This window comes from Schistosoma mansoni, chromosome W, assembly GCF_000237925.1.
Source record: "Schistosoma mansoni strain Puerto Rico chromosome W, complete genome".
NCBI classification, from domain to species: domain Eukaryota; kingdom Metazoa; phylum Platyhelminthes; class Trematoda; order Strigeidida; family Schistosomatidae; genus Schistosoma; species Schistosoma mansoni.
Genome location: NC_031502.1, coordinates 54,857,047 through 54,881,175, shown reverse-complemented (window position 1 = coordinate 54,881,175; position 24,129 = coordinate 54,857,047). Strand labels below are relative to the sequence as shown.

Here is a 24,129-nt window from a genome sequence, read left to right as displayed (position 1 = left end):
TTAAGCCTTTGGATCATCAGCAATCTCATAATTTTCCTCTATCATATCATAATTTTTCAGCTGTTCGCCATTATTAATTCTAATCTGCCTAAAGTTTATAATTGGATAGTTTACTTAAGTATTTCATGAAATTTACGATTGTGATCTCGAGCTGAATGATTCACGCAACTACAATGAATTTCCGTTACACCCAAGTGTCCCTATGACAACAGAACACAGAAGAAGAGTATACTACTAACCTAATTAACAAACAACTTTTATTAAAACCACAAAAAAATAACTACGACCAATGTAATTTTGAATTATTTGGCTGATAACTGAAGAAGATATGGATAATTCGAATATAATTTGTATGTTTTACTGTCAACTTATAAAGTTTATTCAACAGTATTGACGGATTGGTTAAAAGGAGATTTTTTGGAATGTCCTGACGAAACCAATAAGGATGATAAATGTATTTATGGAGGGGGCAAAATCCGACTCACACGTCCTTATCGTGCCTCCCGGATCATGGGACTGTTTCCATGGCCTAACGTGAGCGGTTAATCGTGTGTGGTGGAGATCGGCCTAATCACCCACTCTACCAATACCCAAAAAGCGATTACGAGTGCTACAAGGAGTCAGTGCATAACTATTGAGAGTTCCAAAAGAGAGGTAAAATATTAAAAAAAGTCTGCCCAAATAAAAACAAAAACAAAAAAGACAAAAAAAGGGTTCTGTGTGAGTGTTATGTGATGGTTCCGAGTGGCATTGCAGAAAAATTTATCTCACCCCGATAGTTGTGCCGTGCTGTAGCACTCTTCTTCAGAAGGGCCTACTAGGCTTCATCATTCCATATGGCTGGAAGGGATACGGGAGGGATATATTATAATGTCTTGAAACAGAGTATTTTTTCAATGTTGTGACTTGAGCTGACTGTAGATTACCAATACTGATACAGTTGTTTGGAATGATTAAGAAATACTCTTATCAGCTTCTGGTAGCAACGGAACGACACACAGAAAACAAGACAGTACAAGCAGACTGATTCATTCATCAATAACTAGTTAAGCAACAACCAGATGGTTGTACAATATCGCGAACTATACCACTGATCCTCAACTCAGTGGTCTAAGGGTCAGGTGCTAGCCGTGAGATTCGAAGGTTTAGAAGTTTGGAAAAATGTTTTGTTTTATTCTACAAAGTCTACAACAATGTACAACTGTGGTGTGTACTACTGATGTTGACAAGTATAAGTAGTATGTATCGTCAATCGAAAGTGAAATATCTGACGGTAAAAGATCAAAGAAAAGAGAATGATTGGTGTGGAAATGAAGGAACAATCAAGTCTGAGATGATTGACTGATATTTTGCAAATGAAATATTTACTATATGATTCTCAGATTTCACTATGAGTATCTGTAATTGTGTGTTCCAAAACATTCGATAATCCCTATTTGTGTTCTCTTTCACTACACAATTACGATCAAAACCCAGAACCATCATGTACTGCAGTGAACACAACAGATTATTGATATTATGTCAGTGTTCACGGCGAGCAGAACCACCGCAAGAACGAATGCTTTAAAGGAGGGGCGAGTGTGGTGTGAGTTATTGATATCTACATAAGTAGTATATGGTGATGGTCGGGTATTGAATGTATTTCAGTAGAAGATCGATAAGAACAGAACGGGAACGGCACACAGTTGGTACGAAAATGCATGATTAATTATAATCGGAGACTATGAACGGATATTTGCAGAACAGTCAAACTGAGACAATTGATTGTTATTTTGCAAATTAACTGTTTCCTGTATGGTAATCAGGTTTTAGTGAGATATTCTGTAATGTGATGCTAAAACACATCCGATTGTCCCCACCTGTGTTCTGTTCACTACAGTAGTACTTACAAAGTTTATCACTTGTATAAATTTTATCTAATGTTGTCAAAAACGATTGAATTTTGTGAATGTAGGCACACATTTTTAAAATGTATAATTATGGCTTATTTCCTTTTTCAGAAAATACTTCAATAATGTCCTGAATGCCTTACACGAAATATTTCGACTTGAGTTAATTATGAAATGTTCAAATGTTTGGGTGAACTTGATGTATTGGATGACTGTGTTCATTTTGGTTTAGTGGCACGAACTGCACATATATCACCTGAAAATATTGAATTTCATCTACAAGACAAGCATACTAGTCATTAACTTGAAAACATTTGCAATCAAAGAATAGCAAGACATTTGGATCCTAGATTAGTTTAGTGACTGCTCATTTTCCCCATAACTCATAATTTTATCATATGGAAATAAGAGAGTTTGCAAGCTGATAATACCCTGAATGAACAACATTGACGCATATAACATTTACGATATTCTATTCTTTATATACAGAGTATAAATTTCATAACTCTGCCTGTAGCTCTTCTTCAAGCCCGGGCAAAGGAGGAGGGTTGAGCATGGAGTTAACGACCCCATCCCGTAGAAAAACTAACTCGCTAGAAAAAACGCTAACCAGAAAAAAATAATTCAAATCATTTAAACTCTGCCCTTCGAGTTGAAGCAAAAATTATGACGTCTCAGGATGAAAGCCGAGTTCCTTCGGAAGTCACGAGGCCGATGCACCTTCTAACAACCAGAGCAACACTCTTTATAGGTACTGTTATAACTTGTGAGTGAACAATGTGGGAGACCGGGAAGACCAATCAAATAGCAATGGAAATGAGGAGATACAAATTGACAGTACTCGGAATTAGCGAAACCCATAGGACACAAGCTGGACAACAAAGGCTAGATACTAGAGAGATGTTAATGTACTCCAGTCACGAAGAGGAAAATGCTCCACACACCGAGGGAATTGCTCTAGTGCTGTCCAGAGAAGCACGAAATGCACTTATAGGATGGGAACCTCATGGATCCAGAATCACCAAAACACCATTCAAAGCAAAGGACAGAATTACAGTGAATTTTATCCAGTGTTATGCACCAACCAAATGATAGCAACGACGATGATAAATGATCAGTTCTACTCGAGGCTTCAATCAATCATAGCGAAGTGTTCAAGAAAAGACCTCACAATCCTGATGGGAGATCTAAATGCTAAAGTCGGAGTGGACAACATAGGATATCAAGATATAATGGGACGACATGGACTAGGAGAGAGAAATGAAAATGAGGAGAGATTTGCAAATCTATGTGCATTCAACAAATTGGTTATATGCGGCACAATATTTCCGCACAAACGCATACACAAAGCTACATGGATCTCGCCGGACCAAACCACAGAGAACCAGATAGATCACATCTGTATCAACAAAATGTTCCGAAGGACAATAGATGTGAGAACCAGGAGAGTAGCTGACATAGCTTCAGATCATCCCTGGTTATAGCCAAGATGAAACTGAAACTAAAGAAACACTGGACAACTGGGTAAACAGCATTACAAAGGTTCAATACAGCCTTCTTTTGAGATACTGACAAGCTCAACGAATTCAAGATAACTCTCAACAACATGTTCCAAGTTTTACAGGATTTACTGAAAGAACACGAAACTACGATGGAGGACAACTGGAAAGGGATCGAAGAAGCATTAACTTCAACGTGTCAGGAGGTTATGAGTCTCAAGAAGCATTATCATAAGGAAAGGATCTCTAGGAAAACCCTGGACAAAATGTAAGAACGGAAGAACAAGAACACAGCAATTAGCAATAGTCGAACACGAGCAGAGAAAGTCAAAGCACAAGCAGAATACTCAGAAGCAAACAAGCAAGTGGAGATGAGCATTAAAACCGACAAACAGAAATACATGGAAGAACTAGAAAAGTCAGCGGAGAAGGCTGCAAGAGAAGGAAATATGAAACGACTATATGACACATCGAAGAAACTAGCAGGGAGATATAGTAAACCAGATAGACCCATCAAGGACAAGGAAGGAAAGACAATCACGGAGACTCAAGAACCGAGGAACAGATGGGTAGAATACTTCGAGGAACTGCTGAACAAGCCGGCTCCATTGAATCCACCGGACATCGAAGCAGCATACACAAACCCTCCTATAGATATCACTCCTTAAACGATCGAAGAAATCAAGAAGGACATCACAAAAATCCAGAATCGGAAAGCAGCAGGATCTGACAATGTACCACCTTAAGCAATGAAATCAAACATTGAAGTAACTGCAAACATGCTTCACCTTCTGTGCAAGAAGATTTGGGAAGAGGAACAAATGCCAACGGACTGGACAGAAGGATACCTCATCAAGATACCAAAGGAAGGACTTCTGAGCATATGTGACAATTACAGAGGCATTACACTGTTGTCAGTACTTGGAAACGTTTTCAACAGTGTTGCTGAACCGCATGAAAGACGCAGTAGACGCCCAACTTCGAGATCAACAGGCTGGATTCCGTAAGGATCGGTCGTGCACAGACCAAATTACGACACTACGGATCATCGTTGAACAATCAATTGAGTGGAACTCGTCAATATACATCAACTTCATCGACTGTGAGGTGTTTGACAATGTGAACCGGAGAATATTATGGAAACTTCTTCGACACTATGGAGTTCCTGAAAAAACTGTCAACATTATCCAGAACTCATACGACGGACCACAGAGCAAAGTCGTGCATGGAGGACAGCTGACAGATGCATTTCCAGTAGGGACCGGAGTCAGACAAGGCTGTCTACTCTCCCCATTCCTCTTCTGGTGATTGACTGAATTATGTAGACATCGACATCTGACGGGAAGCCCGAAATACAATGGACATCACAGGACCAATTAGACGATTTGGACTTCGCAGATGACCTAGCCCCCCTATCCCACACACACGAACAAATACAGGCGAAGACAGCAAACGTAGCAGCAGCCTCTGCATCGATAGGCCTCAACATACACAAGAGAAAAAGCAAGATTCTCAAATACGATACGGAAAACACTAACCCAATCACACCTGATGGCGAAAATCTGGAAGATGTGGAGAGATTCACGTATCTGGGTAGAAGCACTGAAAACCTAAAAGCATTGGAAGACCGTTTCGTTTTAGTATGAGACTCTTTAGCAATACACATCCATGACCCCGCACGCGGAAATCGAACCCAGGACCTTTGGTCTCAAGTGCGAATACTTAGACTCTAGATGATAGTTGCCCAAGATCATGTATCGATTAAGGTTAGACATTAACATTTTTGGATGCCAGGCTTTCAGTGCTTTCAGGTGTTCGGGATGCTAGATTCCCAGAAATCACTTGGTAAATGTCCTATTTTTTGTAATTTCGTTACGGGAATTCAAATTCTTCATTATCGCTTCAAAAGCACTCATTTTCACCTTCGATTTGTATTTCCCACCTGAAAGGACTTTAAATATCATAGGTCCATTCCCTCTTTCAGTACGATATCTTGCGTCGTTTCCAAGGACATCTTTGTACTGTATTAATACGAATGAGTTATGTGTTTGTTCGTCCGTGCTCCCGACTGCTTGTGGAATATATATTTTTTCCTTGTCTTTTCCCTCTAGTTAGTGGGGTTGGAGCACAGTTAAACAGATTAAGTTGGTCTGTTGTTGTATTGCTGACTTTCGTTCCATTCGCTAGTTTAAGCGATATCCTAATCTCTTCAAACGTAGCACCGGGTTTTTAATGGTGGTTTAACTTAGATCAGTCTAGGATTTCAATAAGGTAATTCTAGTCTCATGAATAGACAATGAGTTGCAATGCTACCATAAAAGTCATCTAATCAACACAATCTAGGAAGAAGAAGAAGACAGAATGGTTGTTGGAGTTAAGATTTATATGAAAATCAAGTTAGAAATTATACAGTCATAGAGTTTAATCCCTTGTCAATCAAATATCCTATACACACACACAAGACAAACAATCACACATAGATACAAGAAGTTAAATGTGAAAAGAAATTTGATATGAAAAAAATAGATTCAAATAATCCAAGTTCATTTACAAGGTGAGGGTCTATGTATATAGATATATTCCCTTCAATAATGAATGGATCTTTGTTGCATATACAATTGACGTGATTGACTTTGATATACCTCTAATATAATATTCAATTGATCACATATAGCTCTAGCTCGTGACCATTGTGTTTCAAAACATAATTGATGAAATAAACTGCTATTATTATTACTATTATTACTACTATTATTGATAACAGTAGTATTAGTAGTGGAAGTAGAAGTAGTAATATTAGTAGTTGACATATTCGAGGTGGTTGTATTTAAATTCATAGTAATATTAGTATTACAATTGGCATCAGTACTACTGAATATGTTAGGATTTGTGACCTCAGGTAAATCTTGTCCAAAACAAGTTACAATAGTCGATGTAGAAGATGGTGGCACAAGAATATGAGGCTGTTGTTGGCCACTAGTAGTTGATGACCGTCCACCTCCACCAATACCAATAGAAGTGGTCAACTGTGAAGTTATCCAATCGGAATGTGAATCATAATTAGGCTATTTGATTTGTAAACAACAAAAAAAGAAGAGAGAAAGATGGAAAACAAAAGTGAATGGATCATTATATTAATTAGTTGGTATCCAATTGAATTAGTGGTTAAGAGACTAATTAGTTAAAGAAAATTAAAACTCTACTGTAGACATACTAAAATAAGCCTTGAAATCGGACTTTCTAATTGCTGGTAGTCTGAAGGAAACACCTTACTGCTGTCACACCTCTGTACAGTCGGCAGTACGACTTCGCCTCCGGACCTTGGGTTTGCTGCTTTTAGTCTTACCGCTCTTCAACCGACCTGTCTGGCATGGTAGGAACTTGAGGAACGATTGTTTCAGCCAGTATTGCTCGATTGGTTCATCACGATAGGCAAGCCCGACCACCACGTCAAGGTAGCAGCAATGGTCGGGCTTCGTAATATCTAGGAACTTTCTACTCCTAAATCTTGAACGGAAAACAAAAGTGTTGGAAGTATGGAAGAAGCATTATTTTTAAAGTTAGTTCATATTACAAGAAACGTGGGGACTTATAGGAAATGCAAATATGGATCTCTAAAGACCTTCAAATAATTGGAAATAAAATCAGCAATTAACGAATTAGGATAATGATAGTTTCCAAGGTATCTTGATTAGTAGAAGTACTTATCGTAATGATCCAATTCATTGTGAATAGTTTCAATCAGAGATATATAATATCGAGAAAATAGATATCTTATTGTTAACAATGTTGACTTTATACAGCTTCACAGCTTCTTATTAACAATTTAAGAAATCATCTTAACAATAAACCATTAAAGTAACCAAATGTTGAATGGGATTTGTAATCTCATCTTTCTTATTTTATATTTCAATGAGTAAATTTCGTTTACTTGGGGAACCAGATACAGGGACAACTAGTATGTCTAATGGTGACTTTTCATTTATATAATTGGAAAGAGAAAAATAAATATAAGTCAGAGATAAAACAAGTGCACGATAGTCCTTAAATATCTAGTAGCAACGATATTCCTATTAAAAAACGGATCCAAAGCTACAACAAATTTCCGAAATGCCCTGGTACGGCCGAGAGTGGGGGGAGTCAGCTCTCCCTCTCCAAACGCTCTCATATGACCACGCGTAAATAGCCTCCGTCAGGGAAGTTCTAATCACTGCCTTCTCGTGACATCACTGTTGTTTACGAAATTGAGAGGACGAAAAGTCAATGTCCGGCGCTTTAACCGGGTTGGAAAAGTCCACCTAGGGGAGTTTGGAAACTCTGATTCCAAAACAATGGTGCACATAAGCTCCAGTAACCTAAGGGAACAAATGGCGTATGAATCAATCGTTGGTCACCGGCTACCATGGGACTGCATCTCCTCACGATGCTCGACTGTCTTGTGGACCAGACCTTTAGGTCAAAGGTTCCGAGTGTTGCCCCTAAAAGAACCAACTGTTTCGTTTTGGGCACCCGGGCAGTATCACAACACTCACACAAATCAAATGAGATTTGTGTGGCGCATATGAATCTGGTGCTTCCTTGTACCATTATTTATGTGTTAAATAAAATAAATATGGGACTTCTCAGCAGTGGGCATCCATGATCCCGCATCCATCTAGTGCTTTCAGGTTTTCCATAGTAATCTAGCTTTAATTAACTCATAAATTCAATTATAAATTTATTAAAATCTCCACAAACATCGCCCCTCCTTCTTCTGATAATAATAAATACATGATAAAATTTAATTGACCCCGTCCCCCACAAACACACACACACACACTTACAATATAAACAATTCTAAATTGTGTTTTATGTGATACAAATGATTTAGAAGATTGTTCAGTTGTTATATGATGTTTATTGAATGTTTTATGATTCCCCTTTATTATATAATCAGAAGATAAATTATCAGTTTTATTTACGGAAGAAAATTTTTGATTGAATTCATCGATACTACTATTATTATTGTTAGTAGCATTAGTAGTAGTAGTAGTATTAGTACTAGTAGTATTGGTTATCATAGATGGCTTATCCATTATTCCACATGTTGAATATCCTGAAGTGATTAATTCACAATCAGCAATGGCATTAATTTGTATAATGATTGGTTTCATTAATTTGGAGAATAATTTTGGACGTTTTTGTTCAATTTTTAATTCATTTGATGAAATATCTATTACGTAATCAAAATAGAGAGAGAGATAGAAAAAAAGGAGATAATAGACAAATTGTAGAGTTACGATGATAATTTACATTGTTGCTAATTAGATAATCATTGCAGGTTAGCAAATATTGAATAGTTGTATAGTGGTGAGCACCTACCTAATGAACTATGATCAATTCATGAAGTAAACAATAAAATCCAACATTCTCTATAAACGCTCTACTTCGTCAAGAATAATGTGCTCATCACTGAGTAATGACGAGAGACAGTTCCTGGAGCTGTAAGTGAGAGATCGTATCCAGTTGAGTTCAACCATGTCAGATGTAAGGTGATTGCCTATTAATGATATATGAAGATGGTTGTACAAGATTGTGAATTAATTGAAGTTGGACATGTAAATCATTGGATGCTAACTTAGGCTAGATGCTTACCGCTAAACATGAAGTCCCTCAGTTTCACTCGACGTGGAGTTGTGGGTGAGTATTGCTGAGGAATCTCATATTGAAACGAAACATCTGGCCACTATTTGGTGGTTTTTCAAGGTTAGTCTGTAAAAACGATCGAAGTTAACAATATTCACAAACCCCCTATGTTAATTATGATGATGAGTTGATAAAGAAAGGGGTCTTGTTTTCATCAGAAATGAAGAGACTTTTCAACAGTGAAATGGTATTATAGACAAACAGATAGAGATAACTTTTACCCACAGATTATTTATGTCAATGTTTAATTGACAGAAAAAAATCTAAATGAATATGAAAGTATAGGAGTGGTAGTGATAAAAGTATGTATATCATAGTAACCACCTCAAATGAAAATGACAAAATAACCTTTTCCTGTCAATGAGAGGTTGGAATTGATAGATTAACTGAGATTGCAGATCACATATATGAACGCGCACAAGCTAACTCGAATAGTAGTACCATTAAAAAAACAATTAGGAAAAGAGATTTTACACTCTATGCTTAAACGTGACAAACTTCAGAAGTGCGCACTGACACGCCAATATTATCACAATGTACCTAGAAACGTGAAAATTAGGTCGAACAGTAGATGCAGGGACGCTGAGATTTGCCGGTACCATTAAATGTTTGAGAATCGAGCTATGCAGTGTCGGCCACGTTGCGATTTCGCCTAGATACGACAGAATAAACATACCGATGGCCGATGAGGGCTCCTGCCGTTGGCGTGAACGTAGAAGGCTGTCACCTATTCTACATCCAAGGTGGAGCAACGGAAGCACAACCTTTAGTAAACACAGGAGTATTTTATCCCTGGATGATTATGAGAAAAAACACCGACTTAAGGTTTGTATTAAGGGCCGTGAATACTACTGAGATAAGAACGTGTGGCACCAGGTGAATCATATCGGGTTCATCACTCTGACCTTTTACTGACTCCATTGATGATGAACGATGATGATAACAAATTATAAATTCTTACTGAATTCGCATATATCTTGTTGACATAACAGGCTCAGAATAAAAGTCGGAATACGAATACTAGGGGTACATATACTTCAGCCGTTCGTATGAGCAGACAAACCAAGAGAGTGAATGAGAGTATATAGTGTGGAGAGCCATAACTAGCTCGCTCGAAATATGGGTCTTTTAATGGACTCGGATATAATTCACATATACAACTAATAAATAAAGCGATGCAGACATACGGATAAACAAACCACACAATAACATATATGAATATAATAAACACGTATACGAATAACAAAGATCATAATTACTTAGCAGAAACGGTATTATAAGAAGGTAAAAATGACCTAATAGTCAAATGCTATCTGACTTGTTACTATATGCCCAAAAGCTAGAATAAGTTGCGTACGGGTGTAGTAAGAATTGCTAGTATCTCTGGTAAGGCGGCTGAGAAATTAAGGTTGAATGTCGTGTGAGAGCCTAACAGACTGTACTATTATTTTGAACTATTTGCTATGGATCATATGAATTTAGTCCAGCTATGGAGATGCTTTGTGGGAACTAGTATTGATGTACATATATGGTGATAGGATCAGTCAGTCAGTTATTCACAACGTAGAACTTCGTACGTACGTACATTAGGTCAAGTTGCCATCCCACATAAGCACAGAGATGCAGTTGTCGATTCAAATCCCATAGTGGTAGAAGTAGTAAGAGTATAAGCATTAATGTGAAAAATTAGGGTTAGAATATGTTATTGAAAGAGTATAATACAGTGAAAACTCCGCCTGTAGCTCCTCTGGGGGTTACTGCCGGTCCCAAGCCCACACAAAGGAGGAGGGTTGGGCATGGGGTTAGCGACCCCATCCCGTAGAAAATCAACTCGCTAAAAAAAGGCTAACCAGAAAAAAATCATTCAAACCATTTAAACTCTGCCCTGGGAGTAGAAGGAATAATTATGACGTCTCATGATGAAAGCCGAGTTCCTTCGGAAGTCATGAGGCCGATGCACCTTCTTACAACCAGAGCGACAATTTTTATAGGTACATGGAATGTCCGGACAATGTGGGAGACCGGAAGAGTCTTCCAAATTGCTGGAGAAATGAGAAAATACAACCTGGAAGTGCTTGGAATCAGTGAAACACATTGGACGCAGGTTGGACAACAACGGCTATCTTCAGGAGAACTTCTGTTATACTCCGGTCATGAAGAAGAAAATGCCCCACATACACAAGGAGTTGCATTGATGCTGTCTAAACAAGCACAAAATGCACTTATTGGATGGGAATCTCATGGACCAAGGATCATCAAAGCCTCCTTCAAAACAAAGAGAGAGGGCATTAAAATGAACATCATCCAATGCTATGCGCCTACCAACGACTACGATGAAGACGCTAAAGACCAATTCTACGATAGGCTGCAGTCGATCTTCGAAAAGTGCCCAACCAAGGACCTGACCATTCTGATGGGAAATCTCAATGCTAAGGTTGGAATGGACAACACTGGATACGAAGACGTCATGGGACGACATGGACTGGGAGAAAGGAATGAAAATGGTGAGAGATTTGCAAGCCTATGTGCCTTCAATAAACTGGTCATAGGTGGCACCACATTTCCACACAAAAACATACACAAAGCCACTTGGATTTCACCGGATCACACTACACAGAATCAAATCGACCATATCTGCATCAACAAAAAGTTCAGGAGGACGATGGAGGATGTGAGAACCAGAAGAGGAGCTGATATAGCATCCGATCACCATTTGCTGGTCGCCAAGATGAAACTAAAACTCAAGAAGCACTGGACAACGGTGCAGACAACATCACAAAAGTTTAATACGGCCTATCTTCGAGATGCTGACAAACTCAACAAATTCAACATAGCCCTCAGCAACAGGTTCGAAGCCTTTCATGATCTACTCAATGGAGAGGGAACTACCATGGAGAGCAACTGGAAAGGTATCAAGGAGGCAATCGTTTCAACATGTCAGGAGGTTCTGGGCCAAAAGAAGCACCATCACAAGGAATGGATCACTGTTGGTTCACTGGATAAGATTGAAGAAAGGAGGAACAAGAAGGCAGCAATCAATATCAGCCGAACCAGAGCGGAAAAAGCCAAGGCACAAGCCGAATACACAGAGGCAAACAAGCAAGTGAAGAGGAGCATCAGAACCGACAAACGTAAATATGTGGAAGATTTAGCGATGACAGCGGAAAAGGCTGCAAGAGAGGGAAACATGAGACAACTGTATGATACAACAAAGAAACTTGCTGGAGATTACCGTAAGCCAGAAAGCCCAGTGAAATGCAAGGAAGGCAAAGTAATCACCGACAATGAAGAACAACGAAACAGGTGGGTAGAACACTTCAAGGAACTCTTGAATCGACCAACTCCACTGAACCCACCCAACATCGAAGCAGCACCCACAGACCTCCCAATCGATGTTGGACCACCAACAATTGAAGAGATCAGCATGGCCATTAGACAAATCAAGAGCGGCAAAGCAGCGGGACCAGACAACATCCCGGCGGAGGCACTGAAGGCAAACGTAGCAGCAACTACCAAGATACTCCACATCCTCTTCAGTAAGATTTGGGATGAAGAACAAGTACCAAAAGACTGGAAAAAAGGACTTCTGATCAAGATACCAAAGAAAGGCGATCTGAGCAAGTGCGACAACTACAGGGGCATCACTCTCCTCTCAATACCAGGAAAAGTCTTCAACAGAGTATTGTTAAACAGGATGAAGGATTCCGTGGACGCCCAATTTCGAGATCAACAAGCTGGATTTCGTAAGGATAGATCGTGCACAGATCAAATAGCAACTCTACGGATCATTGTGGAACAATCAATCGAATGGAATTCATCACTCTACATCAACTTCATCGACTACGAGAAGGCATTTGATAGTGTGGACAGGACGACACTATGGAGGCTTCTTCGACACTACGGCGTGCCTGAGAAGATAGTCAATATCATACGGAACTCCTATGATGGACTAAACTGCCAAATCGTTCATGGAGGACAACTCACCGACTCATTCAAGGTGAAGACCGATGTTTGGCAAAGTTGCTTACTCTCACCCTTTCTCTTTCTCCTGGTGATCGACTGGATAGTGAAGACGTAAACATTTGGAGGGAAGCACGGGATATAATAGACAGGTAGGATGCAGCTGAACGATTTAGACTTCGCAGATGTTCCAGCTCTTCTATCACACACGCAACAACAAATGCAGGAGAAAACGACCAGTGTAGCAGCAGCCTCAGCAGCAGTAGGTCTCAATATAAACAAAGGGAAAAGCAAGACTCTCCGATACAATACAATATGCACCAATCCAATTACACTTGACGGAGAAGCTTTGGAGGACGTGGAAACCTTTACATATCTGGGCAGCATCATTGATGAACACGGTGGATCAGATGCAGATGTGAGGGCGCGGATCGGCAAAGCAAGAACAGCATACTTACAACTGAAAAACATCTAGAGCTCAAAACAATTGTCAACCAACACCAAGGTTAGAATTTTCAATACAAATGTCAAGTTAGTTCTTCTGTATGGGGCAGAGACGTGGAGAACTACGAAAGCCATTATCCAGAAGATACAAGTGTTTATTAACAGCTGTCTACGCAAGATACTTCGGATCCGATGGCCAGACACTATCAGCAACAAGTTACTGTGGGAGACAACAAACCAGATTCCAGCGGAGGAAGAAATCAGGAGGAGGCGCTGGAAGTGGATAGGGCACACTTTGAGGAAATCACCCAATTGTGTCACAAGACAAGCCCTCACATGGAATCCTGAAGGTCGAAGGAGAAGAGGAAGACCAAAGAACACATTATGCCGAGAAATAGAGACAGACATGAGAAGAATGAACAAGAACTGGATAGAACTAGAAAAGAAGGCCCAGGACAGAGTGGGTTGGAGAAAGCTGGTCGGCGGCCTATGCTCCATTGGGAGTAACAGGCGTAAGTAAGTAAGTAATAATACAGTGAAATAAATTTGAAATGAGAAAAAGGATAGGGACTTGAAGAATTCAGAAGATTAGAATTTGGTAGAACACAAAGAGTGGATGCACCTAGTAGTGGTGCTAGGATCAACACTTTATGATTGACTGATTAATTCAAAATAGTATATCTATGACTTTAAATCGGCTGTATGAACCACAGTAAATTGATGCATTATGCTTCAAGTCCCAATTATTTGCGACAGACAAAATCGACTGCTGTTGTCACGAATAGTTCAGATGGTAGAGACACCAATTGTTATTCAACTCTCTTACTGACAAACCTGAAAAAAACTGAATTAGCATTGATATTCTGACTGTTCCACAAGCGTGACCATATAGCTTATATAATGGCTATTTGATTTCAGTCATAGATAGTTTTCTGTAATTAAGTGTTTTCCAACTTGACAGTATAAGGTCATGTGTTTTATAAACCGTGCCATTGACAACATCAATCAGTGGGACAACGATGGGGCATTTTATTCTTCTTAATATTTAGCTTTTCTAACCCCCCCTTGCCTTTATTTGTCGGGAGACAGTACCACTTTAGATGCTGATTATCAATAGAAAACTAATTACTGTTACTACACGCCAGTACATTTATCAGTATTTCTTCCTTGAAGCTGAAATTTTATGTCTTTGGTTATATCACTAAAAAATGACCTGGGTGATATGGAAGAATGTAAGGGGGAAACTGTTCGGGCCAATACACCTTGATAGATCACCATAATACATAAACCCAACTATAGAATCATGGTAACAGCTAAACACAGCTATTACCATTAATATTTTGTATGAAATCTAGGCCAAAAGTCTCTAAATGACAAGTACAATTAACCAATAAAATCTACTAATTAAGAAAGAAATAACATACTTAGCTGAACTTCAGGTGGAAAAAGACCTTTTAAATAAGTCACTTGATATTGTCTTAAATGTAATGCTGTATGAACTGGTTCTAATGTTGTATCTAACGCTAACATTGATTCTAATGTCTTTGTTGCTTCAATATCATCGTTTTGATCTGAAAGAGCTGTATCGCACCGACCTAAGTTAAAACAAACAAACAAATATGAAAGAAAAAAGACGTGTATGTTGTTACAGTAATGAAAATTCAAGGTGGAAGAATATTGGGGTTATATTGGGTGGGGTCTGAATGATAGACATACAGGATCCTCGGTCTTGGAACTATTAATTCCCATTAGCTACGACATTATGAGATTGAACTGTTAATCATTAGTCTACAGTTGCATGAAAAAGATGAAAGCAATTTGTATCTTAACACATCATTATGCTTCAAGATAATTTAGAGTTCAGTTGAGTTTATATAGTCAGTCAGTCAACTACAACGTAGGACCAGGCACATTTATGCATCGGTCCAAGTTGCCATAACTCGTTAGCACAACAAGATGAACACCGGATTCATAGAAGTAGTTAATTTGGTGGTGGTAATTTATAAAAGAAAGGTTGCATATAAGGATATAGTATAGAAAGGAATAAAGTTATGAAGCAATCTTAATCTCACTCTTTAAGGGAACACAAAGAGTGTATACACCTACGTCATTCTGATCGATTCTGGGCCATGTCACACAGAGTCTCCAACTATTGGTTACGATAGTCACGCGGACCCCAACCAAGTAGTCTGCATCTACCAACATGAATCAGACCAGAAGTTAGTGACTTCAAGCACTGATGCCACGGTTTGGTTTGGCCGCCCCTAACTCTCTTCCAATCGTCTCCAATACTAGTCAACAACGGACGTTGTGGTAATTGGTATTCAGGCCTACTTAACATTCGGCCCAACCATCTCAGTCGATGAAGATTTACTGCGTCATCAACTGGCTTATCATCATTCCCTAATAGCCTGCGTCTAACCTCACTATTACTTACCTAGTGATCCCAGCAGATGCGAGCAATATTTCTAAGGCATCTGTGGTCAAATACTAGTAACTTACGAGTATCTTCACTCTTAATAGCCACGTTCCGCAACCGTAAAGTAGAACAGAACTAACTGTTGCATAGTATTGACTGCATAGTATACCCGTCCTTTAATTGATAGACGGATATCTCGCCTTCGCCACAGACGACATAAGTTGGCAAAAGCCGAACGAGCTTTTTGAATCCGTGCTGAGATTTCGTCAGACACCAACCCATTAGGGCTGATCAGACTTCCAAGATAAGTGAAGTTGTCGACTCGTTCGACTACTTCACTCCCTATCCTTAGTTCAGGTGCTGACATCTGAGTTTATATAACAGTTCAGCAGACAAGGGATTAAAAGCCAGTAACCTAGACTCTACTAATCACAATTTAATTTGAACTAATATAACTCACAAACTAGTCAGCAATTTATAAAATAACGTAGGAACTGACAAAAGTGAGCAACGATCTAACTTGCTTTCTCTAGAGTTAGATCATTTTTTAACCATTTGAAACCTTTGATGTTTTCACGATAAAATAATTTTGGAAGTCTCTACTAGAACTGCTGTTGATTTGGTCTAGATAATCAACGAATATCACATACACTGCTATTGAGAATGTGGCCTGTTTGAACTGAAAAAATTATTGTGCTAAGTGTCTGCATTACACAAGCCAAGCCATAATCTCTAATGGAAGCGTAATGATGAATAACATACGAGTAGGTTAGAAGGAAGCTTGAGACAAAGTTATAGGGTCAGTAGTTCATAGAGTTACTAGATTTTGGATCTGGCCGGTGATAGTTTACAACTTTGCGACTAAAACCCACCTATGGTTGAAAACGGTATGTGTGATGTAGCCCAAAACAAGTCCTAGAGGTCGGAATGAATTCGTCTGTCGGCTTGACATTGGAATATTTTTACAATACTACAAACTACAGGGATCCATATAGACCTACTCAGAACTTCTTTCTTACTAACAAAAAGACAAGCGGAAATCGTTTGCAGGATATGGTCTTGACTATTGCACATTTAAAGTCAAGTTCACTGATCGGTCTGCTTTCCAACCAGTCAGGACTAAATAGAATAAGAAGTCAAGGGAGGATTTTTAAGTAAAACGTGTATCAACTTTAACGTTTTTACTTTATTACTTTTGTTGTTGGAATTTTCGAGGTATAATGTTATCCGCTTCTGACTTGTGTTCTGTTCTAGGAATAATTGAGAAGTATTATGCTCAAGAAATACCAGACAGTAAAATTACAACAGAAAGACTGACATCTTCCAAATAGTTGACACTTACTGCTTTCACGAACAAGAAGAAAGTGTAACGGCAAACCAGCAGCAATAAAATAACTTAATGGTTTACTTAAATCTAACTGAGAATTTTTATTCAATAGAATATTATTGCTTTTTATATTGTTGTTCTGTTGGTCTGTGTTTCGTGGCCAAAGTTCCAATCTATAAGCATAACCACCATGCTGGCGTAGACGACGACGATATACAGCACGTTCTAGCACTGTACTTAAACAAGTATCCGATGGGAATCGAAGTACACTCATACCTTGAGCCATATGTCTATATATGTAGGGTAAGGGAATTGTTGAAAATTTGATTAACAAAATTGTCAAATAAAAAGAGTATTTATATCTAAACTAATTCTACAGAAAACATCAGCTATAATTATATGTATATATTGGTTATCATTGGTCTTTCCAAACATAACTATTACGACTGAGGCAAAATTTAAACGAACAATCTCGGAATGTAACACAATATCTTGTTTTAGTCAGTAACTAAACGACTTGCCAAAATATTACGACCAGCGAAAAATGAAATCCGGTGTCTCAAGAGAGGGATGTACATAGTTATCAAGTCGGATATGACGCTGTAGTAGGAAAGAAAACCGGATAAGGTTAGGGTTTGTTGGTACATCACAGTGCTTTAGTTGCATCCTTACAAACCATGCAACTCTGGACATTATCAGACATGGTTTAGGATAGAAGCCGATGGGGATATTGAAGTAGTATTCTAATAAATTCCCCATGAGAGTTAGATGAACATTCCCATTTCAATGAGACCTATCCCAGTTGTATTTTAAAAACTGACCTATATACTGTTTCTGTTCATTTATTTCCAATTATACAACCTTTAACTATACTAATGATTCATAATATTATCATTTCATTTTGTGTGGCATATATAATTTCATAACGATACCAATACGGTCTCATAACATTTCTAAACACGTAAAACATTTTGAGGATTAAATATCCCATTAACTGGAAGCAAATTTCCGGTTAGTCCGAGTGTTATATCCCGAATAGAATTGTGAATGGTAACTTTTGAGGACTATTTATGGACCAATGTAATATGTATATTTCCTATTGTATAATTGCTAAGTAACTTAACTATTCATATTCATGTTCCTCTTATTATGAGCTTTGTTTTGACCTATAGACTATTACTATACGATTAACCATTCCTGAGTTATCTCCAGTCTATTGATTACTGTTCCCCCTAATCACAGACACATTCGGCCAAATCTTGTACAAATGTTATTTTCTATTTTATGATATGATGTAGTCTGGTTGGTATATAAACCCAGTATGTTTGACAATAATGATTCATATTGCAGAGGCTATTATTGGTGTTCTGAACTTATCTGGCTGGACTAGGCAGAAAGCAGGACTGATAAGTACTCGAGACTGCTCAATACGATTTTGTGTATCATTGCTCTGATCGATAATCTTACTCCTCTCTCATTGGTGGGAATCAGCACGTTCATATATCAAACAGGGTACGTCCGCACTCACACGATATAACACCGAGGGGAGATTTAAATAATTATATCAGTCACCACAATGAATAGTAACAGTCAGATATTTTGATTAGAACAATAATACTATAGATTATAGCTTAGTTTACAGTTCGTACTAAATAATATGAGTAGCATCCATCGATCAACATTCTGTAGATCGTTTTAACAAAATAAAAGTGTTTGCCAAAAATTATCAGCTCTCACTATGTACATATGACAGAAAATTGTAGTCATACACACATACATCCATACACTTACATTGTGACTAACACATGCGAAATTTCTTTCTTTGATGCCTCTTCTAATGGTGTTTGCACTCGTTCAACCAGAGCAAATGACTTAAATTCATATTTATGAATTGGGTCATTCAATTCAAGTGGTGGAAATTCTGAATCTACATCTTCATTATCGTCATATTCATCATCCAGTGTATCAAACATATGTAAAGCCAAACGGTTTAAAAATGATCTAAATCGATAAATAAAATACGAGGTCAGTTAGTCACACGAAATGTAGAACCTGGCACATCCGGATATCTGTTTAAGTTGTTATAATTCATTAACACAGAGACATGAAGCTGTTATATCGAATCCCACAGTAGTAGAGGTAGCAAATAAACGATAACCAAGAAATGAATACGACTTCTAGACTAGATTTCAGAGCATCGGGTTTAGTAATTAAAGCGCTCAACCACTGAGTTGTACATCCAAACCTCAATCCACCTACTCAGGTTAGAGCAGTCGAACAACGGTATCACTAGTCTTCACGAACTTAAAGTGACTCGAAACATAGTTCAATATCAGTATTCATTTCATAGGTATTGTGTTCTTTAAGACAGATGATTTAATAAGGAAGCCTTTGCAGGAGTCATCAGCACATGCGTCACAAAAGGAAGTCAGCTACCAAACATCCTTCGCAGTTGACTAGTCACTTGTTCTCCCGATATGGAAGTTGACTAGTTGCTGTTAATAACTGTGTTCATTTTGCTTGCATATTTATGTTGATTGCCTTCTTCCTTGATTTTTTATTTATTTCGTTGGTTAGACCTACTTTAATGTGTATACCGGCTGCTGAGTGACATATCTCTAAAAATTTCGAGTTTTTCTGATGCCTCTGCTCAGTGTTGTCAATACCTGAACTAAGGATAGGGAGTGAAGTAGTCGAACGAGTCGACAACTTCACTTATCTTGGAAGTCTGATCAGCCCTAATGGGTTGGTGTCTGACGAAATCTCAGCACGGATTCAAAAAGCTCGTTCGGCTTTTGCCAACTTATGTCGTCTGTGGCGAAGGCGAGATATCCGTCTATCAATTAAAGGACGGGTATACTATGCAGTCAATACTATGCAACAGTTAGTTCTGTTCTACTTTACGGTTGCGGAACGTGGCTATTAAGAGTGAAGATACTCGTAAGTTACTAGTATTTGACCACAGATGCCTTAGAAATATTGCTCGCATCTGCTGGGATCACTAGGTAAGTAATAGTGAGGTTAGACGCAGGCTATTAGGGAATGATGATAAGCCAGTTGATGACGCAGTAAATCTTCATCGACTGAGATGGTTGGGCCGAATGTTAAGTAGGCCTGAATACCAATTACCACAACGTCCGTTGTTGACTAGTATTGGAGACGATTGGAAGAGAGTTAGGGGCGGCCAAACCAAACCGTGGCATCAGTGCTTGAAGTCACTAACTTCTGGTCTGATTCATGTTGGTAGATGCAGACTACTTGGTTGGGGTCCGCGTGACTATCGTAACCAATAGTTGGAGACTCTGTGTGACATGGCCCAGAATCGATCAGAATGACGTAGGTGTATACACTCTTTGTGTTCCCTTAAAGAATGAGATTAAAATTGTTTTGCTTCTATGAATTCGGTGTTCATCTTGTCGTGCTAATGAGGCGTGACAACTTGGATCGAAACATATATGTGCCTGTTCCTACGTTGTAGCTGACTGGTTAAGTGTTGTGACCCTTTCCAATAAAAATTATCCCCTTAGTTGTCTCTATGTATTGATAGGAGTGAATGTAAGTCGCTGTGTTTAACAGCTTGCTGATTTTCACGTGCACAAAGATCGAAACCTCCAGTTTCATTAAATGAGATTCCCCATAGTTGCCGCAATTTATCTTGTAAATGAAAGATAATTGACCAGATTTTTTTGTTGCTGTCTACTTTGCGTTACAAATAGTGTTTGTAAAGATTTTGTTGGCTGCTCTTTCTGTCATTGGTCTTAATAGTCTGCTTGTGATCTCATAGATTATTTTTACGAGCAATAGGATTATCCGTCAGCTAATCACTATCTTGATATTCCCCTGCCGTATATCCTGTAAATAAAAACAAACTAGTGTGATGTTTCAAAAATTCGCATATATGTAGTCGTATGGAGTTAAATGGGATAAACACAACACATAATCAGGGTTTAAAAAAAGCCATGCATGCAGCTAGACTCACTGACATGAATTCAATAGTAATGTTTAAAACTTACTCGTCTAGATCATCTAACTGAGTTGGGGCAAGTGTAGAATCAACATCAGATGTTGAAAACTCATTAAAGTACTGCCATAAAGTGAGACCCACGAACTGTTGTACTGTAGTACCCAGTCGTGGTTGCACTTTAATTGACGTGCGCGGGAAGCCCCTAAGCCTCCAGAGCCAAACATTGAACTGACGCAGGGAAGGATCTACGTTTGCATCAGGAAAGCGACTATCTGGAACACGCTGATTTGTACCAAGTGTTGACCGAGCATCGTAGATAGCAAAATCAGAAAATAGTTTATTTCTTTTTAAATGTCCACTTAGCTTAGCTTGTTCTAGTGCCAATGTCAACCCAGACTTTTCTGATTTTAATGCTGTATCCGGTTTGTTTGTGCGGACTATCGGTTTTGATGGAAAATACTTGTCTACTTCCTCAGCTAAACAATAGACACAATAATAGAGGCAATAAAAGTCTGTGTATTAGGATGATTTATTCACCATTAAGAGCTGAAATAAGAATAGCTACTTTCTGGAATTTTTATTATGAAAGTTAGTAACGGTAAAATCTATCACAACCCATTTGTGTTAGTGAAAATAATGCAGAATTTTTTAAATAAGTCGCTCAGTAAATAATGGGAAGCTGGGGTCCGTACATCTTTGACATGACTGATTTATAGAGACGATATTCTATTAGCTCAACTTGAACTGTAGGCAAGATCCCTAACATCCAGCTGAGCGTCGAACTTATAAGCCTAAATGATTACTTTGGCCGTATTAAAACAACTATCAGTAAACCTAGTTCTTTAAATTAACGCGATTGCAGAGAACAGGTGTAGAAGACGGAGTCATTAAAAGTGATAGTTTATTCGCCAATAAATCAAGTTCTCATCAAGATGAATGAACAAAAATATTTTCAGAATACAACTAGGCCAAACGCAGCTTGAGATGAAAAATTCCCCTTCCAGTAACGAAGAGGCAATCCTGTATTCGTAAAGTCTGGACTACTGAAAGGATACAAATATTTATAAAGAAGAAGTTTCCTAGGCCAAATTTCTGTTATATGATGTTTTAAAATCTATTGTTGGACGTGTTTCTCGGGGCAAACAACAAACCCTGGACAAATAACTAGTTGTGTTTTTATCTGGGGAGGGTAATATACTACGTACAAGAATGTTTTAGTTCGTAGCTTTCCAGGGTTTATTATGGCTCAAAGGGCTCTTTTACCCTCTTTTACATGAATGAATTTCGTACCAAAATCCGAGATCTGTTATCCTAAATTTGATTTATTCGTCCATAAATTATAGTCTCCCTGAAATAACTTCGGATAGTATAACAAGTTAACTTGTTTAAAAAACTGGTCACTTATGGAAGGTAATAGAACAAAATGTCTAACTATACTCTTTAGATCTGAAGTTAATGAGCAACCACAACAGCAGTGAAATTACGTCAACTATAAACTAAGTATAAGAGCGATTAGTGTGAAGACTATATTTCTTGGGCTAGTTCACACTGATTAAGATTAATCTGTAATATATATATTATGTGAAGTTTGTAGCAATTTCAGTTTAAATAGCTGATCTTAGTTAGACTATCACTGGAAACCAGAAAGTAATAGACGGCTGTTTCATCTAGTGCAGGATCACTCGACAGTGAGCGTTCACAATCCTAATACATAATCGAAGCCAGAACCTTTGATTTCGCGCGGGAACGCTTAACATCTAAGCCACTAGGGCGAAATCCAACTGTGTAGATAGCTGACTTCAACCGATTCACATGGTGCGACAATCTTTCATTGTCTGCGATGAAAAACTTTCGCACCAGATATGGTTGAACTCTGTTGATCACGGCGAGATTGAGGGTCATTGATTTGGCTCCCTGTGGCGGACTCGTGAATGCGTACTGCCGAGATGCTCCATACTGGGACGAAACAGCTGTTCAATGCTTCCTGTCTTTCAGTGGTAGTCTGGTTAAGATCAGTTCGTGATACATACACATATATGTACAAATAATGCAAAGTGCTGCCTGTAGACCATGAGCAAATTTGCTTTCTTGAAGGTTATCTGAAGATTTGTAAAATCAATGATAAACAGCTTCAACAAAATATGCAGTAAAACTCTCAAAACGTCAGAGTTCGCAAACTGTTTGATTCCAACAATATATAATTTGCAGTCCCGTCTACTTTCAAAATTTCTGTGTTTTGCTCAAGCTCCATAGAAATATACTTACCCGCATTTAGACATCCGACACGCTTAAATCCCTGTTTCTTTCTCTTATTTTTTTCTTCAGTTTACCCATGACAAAATTCATGAGGAATAAGTCAACTCACTCCCTACTATGTTTTATAAATAATTTCTCTCCATAGTTACTCATCGTTTTAATTCTTACAAACCGTCATTCTTGACTTCATTTACCAGGAGAATAACAAAATAACCAGTCTGTTTGGACTAGAATGTTGAAGACTAGGAAAGCTGGTAACGATGAAGACAACTTACCAGAAAGCTGTCGAATATTGGATGCATTCTTTTTATGTGAAAGGGACGACTGCTGAGAATCCTCAAAGCTATTAATGGAGGAGTAAAACGCACTTAACGGGTCTGAAGATTGAAATAAAAGGGGGAGAACTATACTAACCTTCACAAGGTACAAAGGCACATTCTGGGGAATGTCTATAAAAATCATCGGAGTCCGTGTTTACAACTTCGTTAAAACTTACATAATTATATCATTAAAAACGGAAAGAGTACTAGAACTTACTATTGTCCACTCAAAATGCTCTCAATCTCTTCATCAGTGACATCTTTAACTTTGTTAAGTAATTTTTCGCAAAATCCCGAATCATCTCCAGATGCAAAGCAATTCCTGACATAGTTTAAGATTGTTGCTTTACTATCAGTTGAAACCAT

At 38.3% G+C, this 24,129-nt stretch overlaps 1 protein-coding gene across 1 annotated transcript; it reads right to left on the bottom strand.

The window, feature by feature from the left end:
- Smp_136490 (hypothetical protein) lies at positions 1-24,129 on the bottom strand (the record flags this gene model as incomplete). The annotated part of the gene is made up of 11 exons (XM_018790194.1): positions 1-88; positions 115-200; positions 6,151-6,453; positions 8,350-8,600; positions 14,902-15,072; positions 17,239-17,513; positions 19,015-19,224; positions 21,237-21,663; positions 23,719-23,820; positions 23,858-23,934; positions 23,981-24,129. 11 exons carry the CDS (start codon positions 24,127-24,129, stop codon positions 1-3), a joined length of 2,139 nt encoding a protein of 712 aa, XP_018655562.1.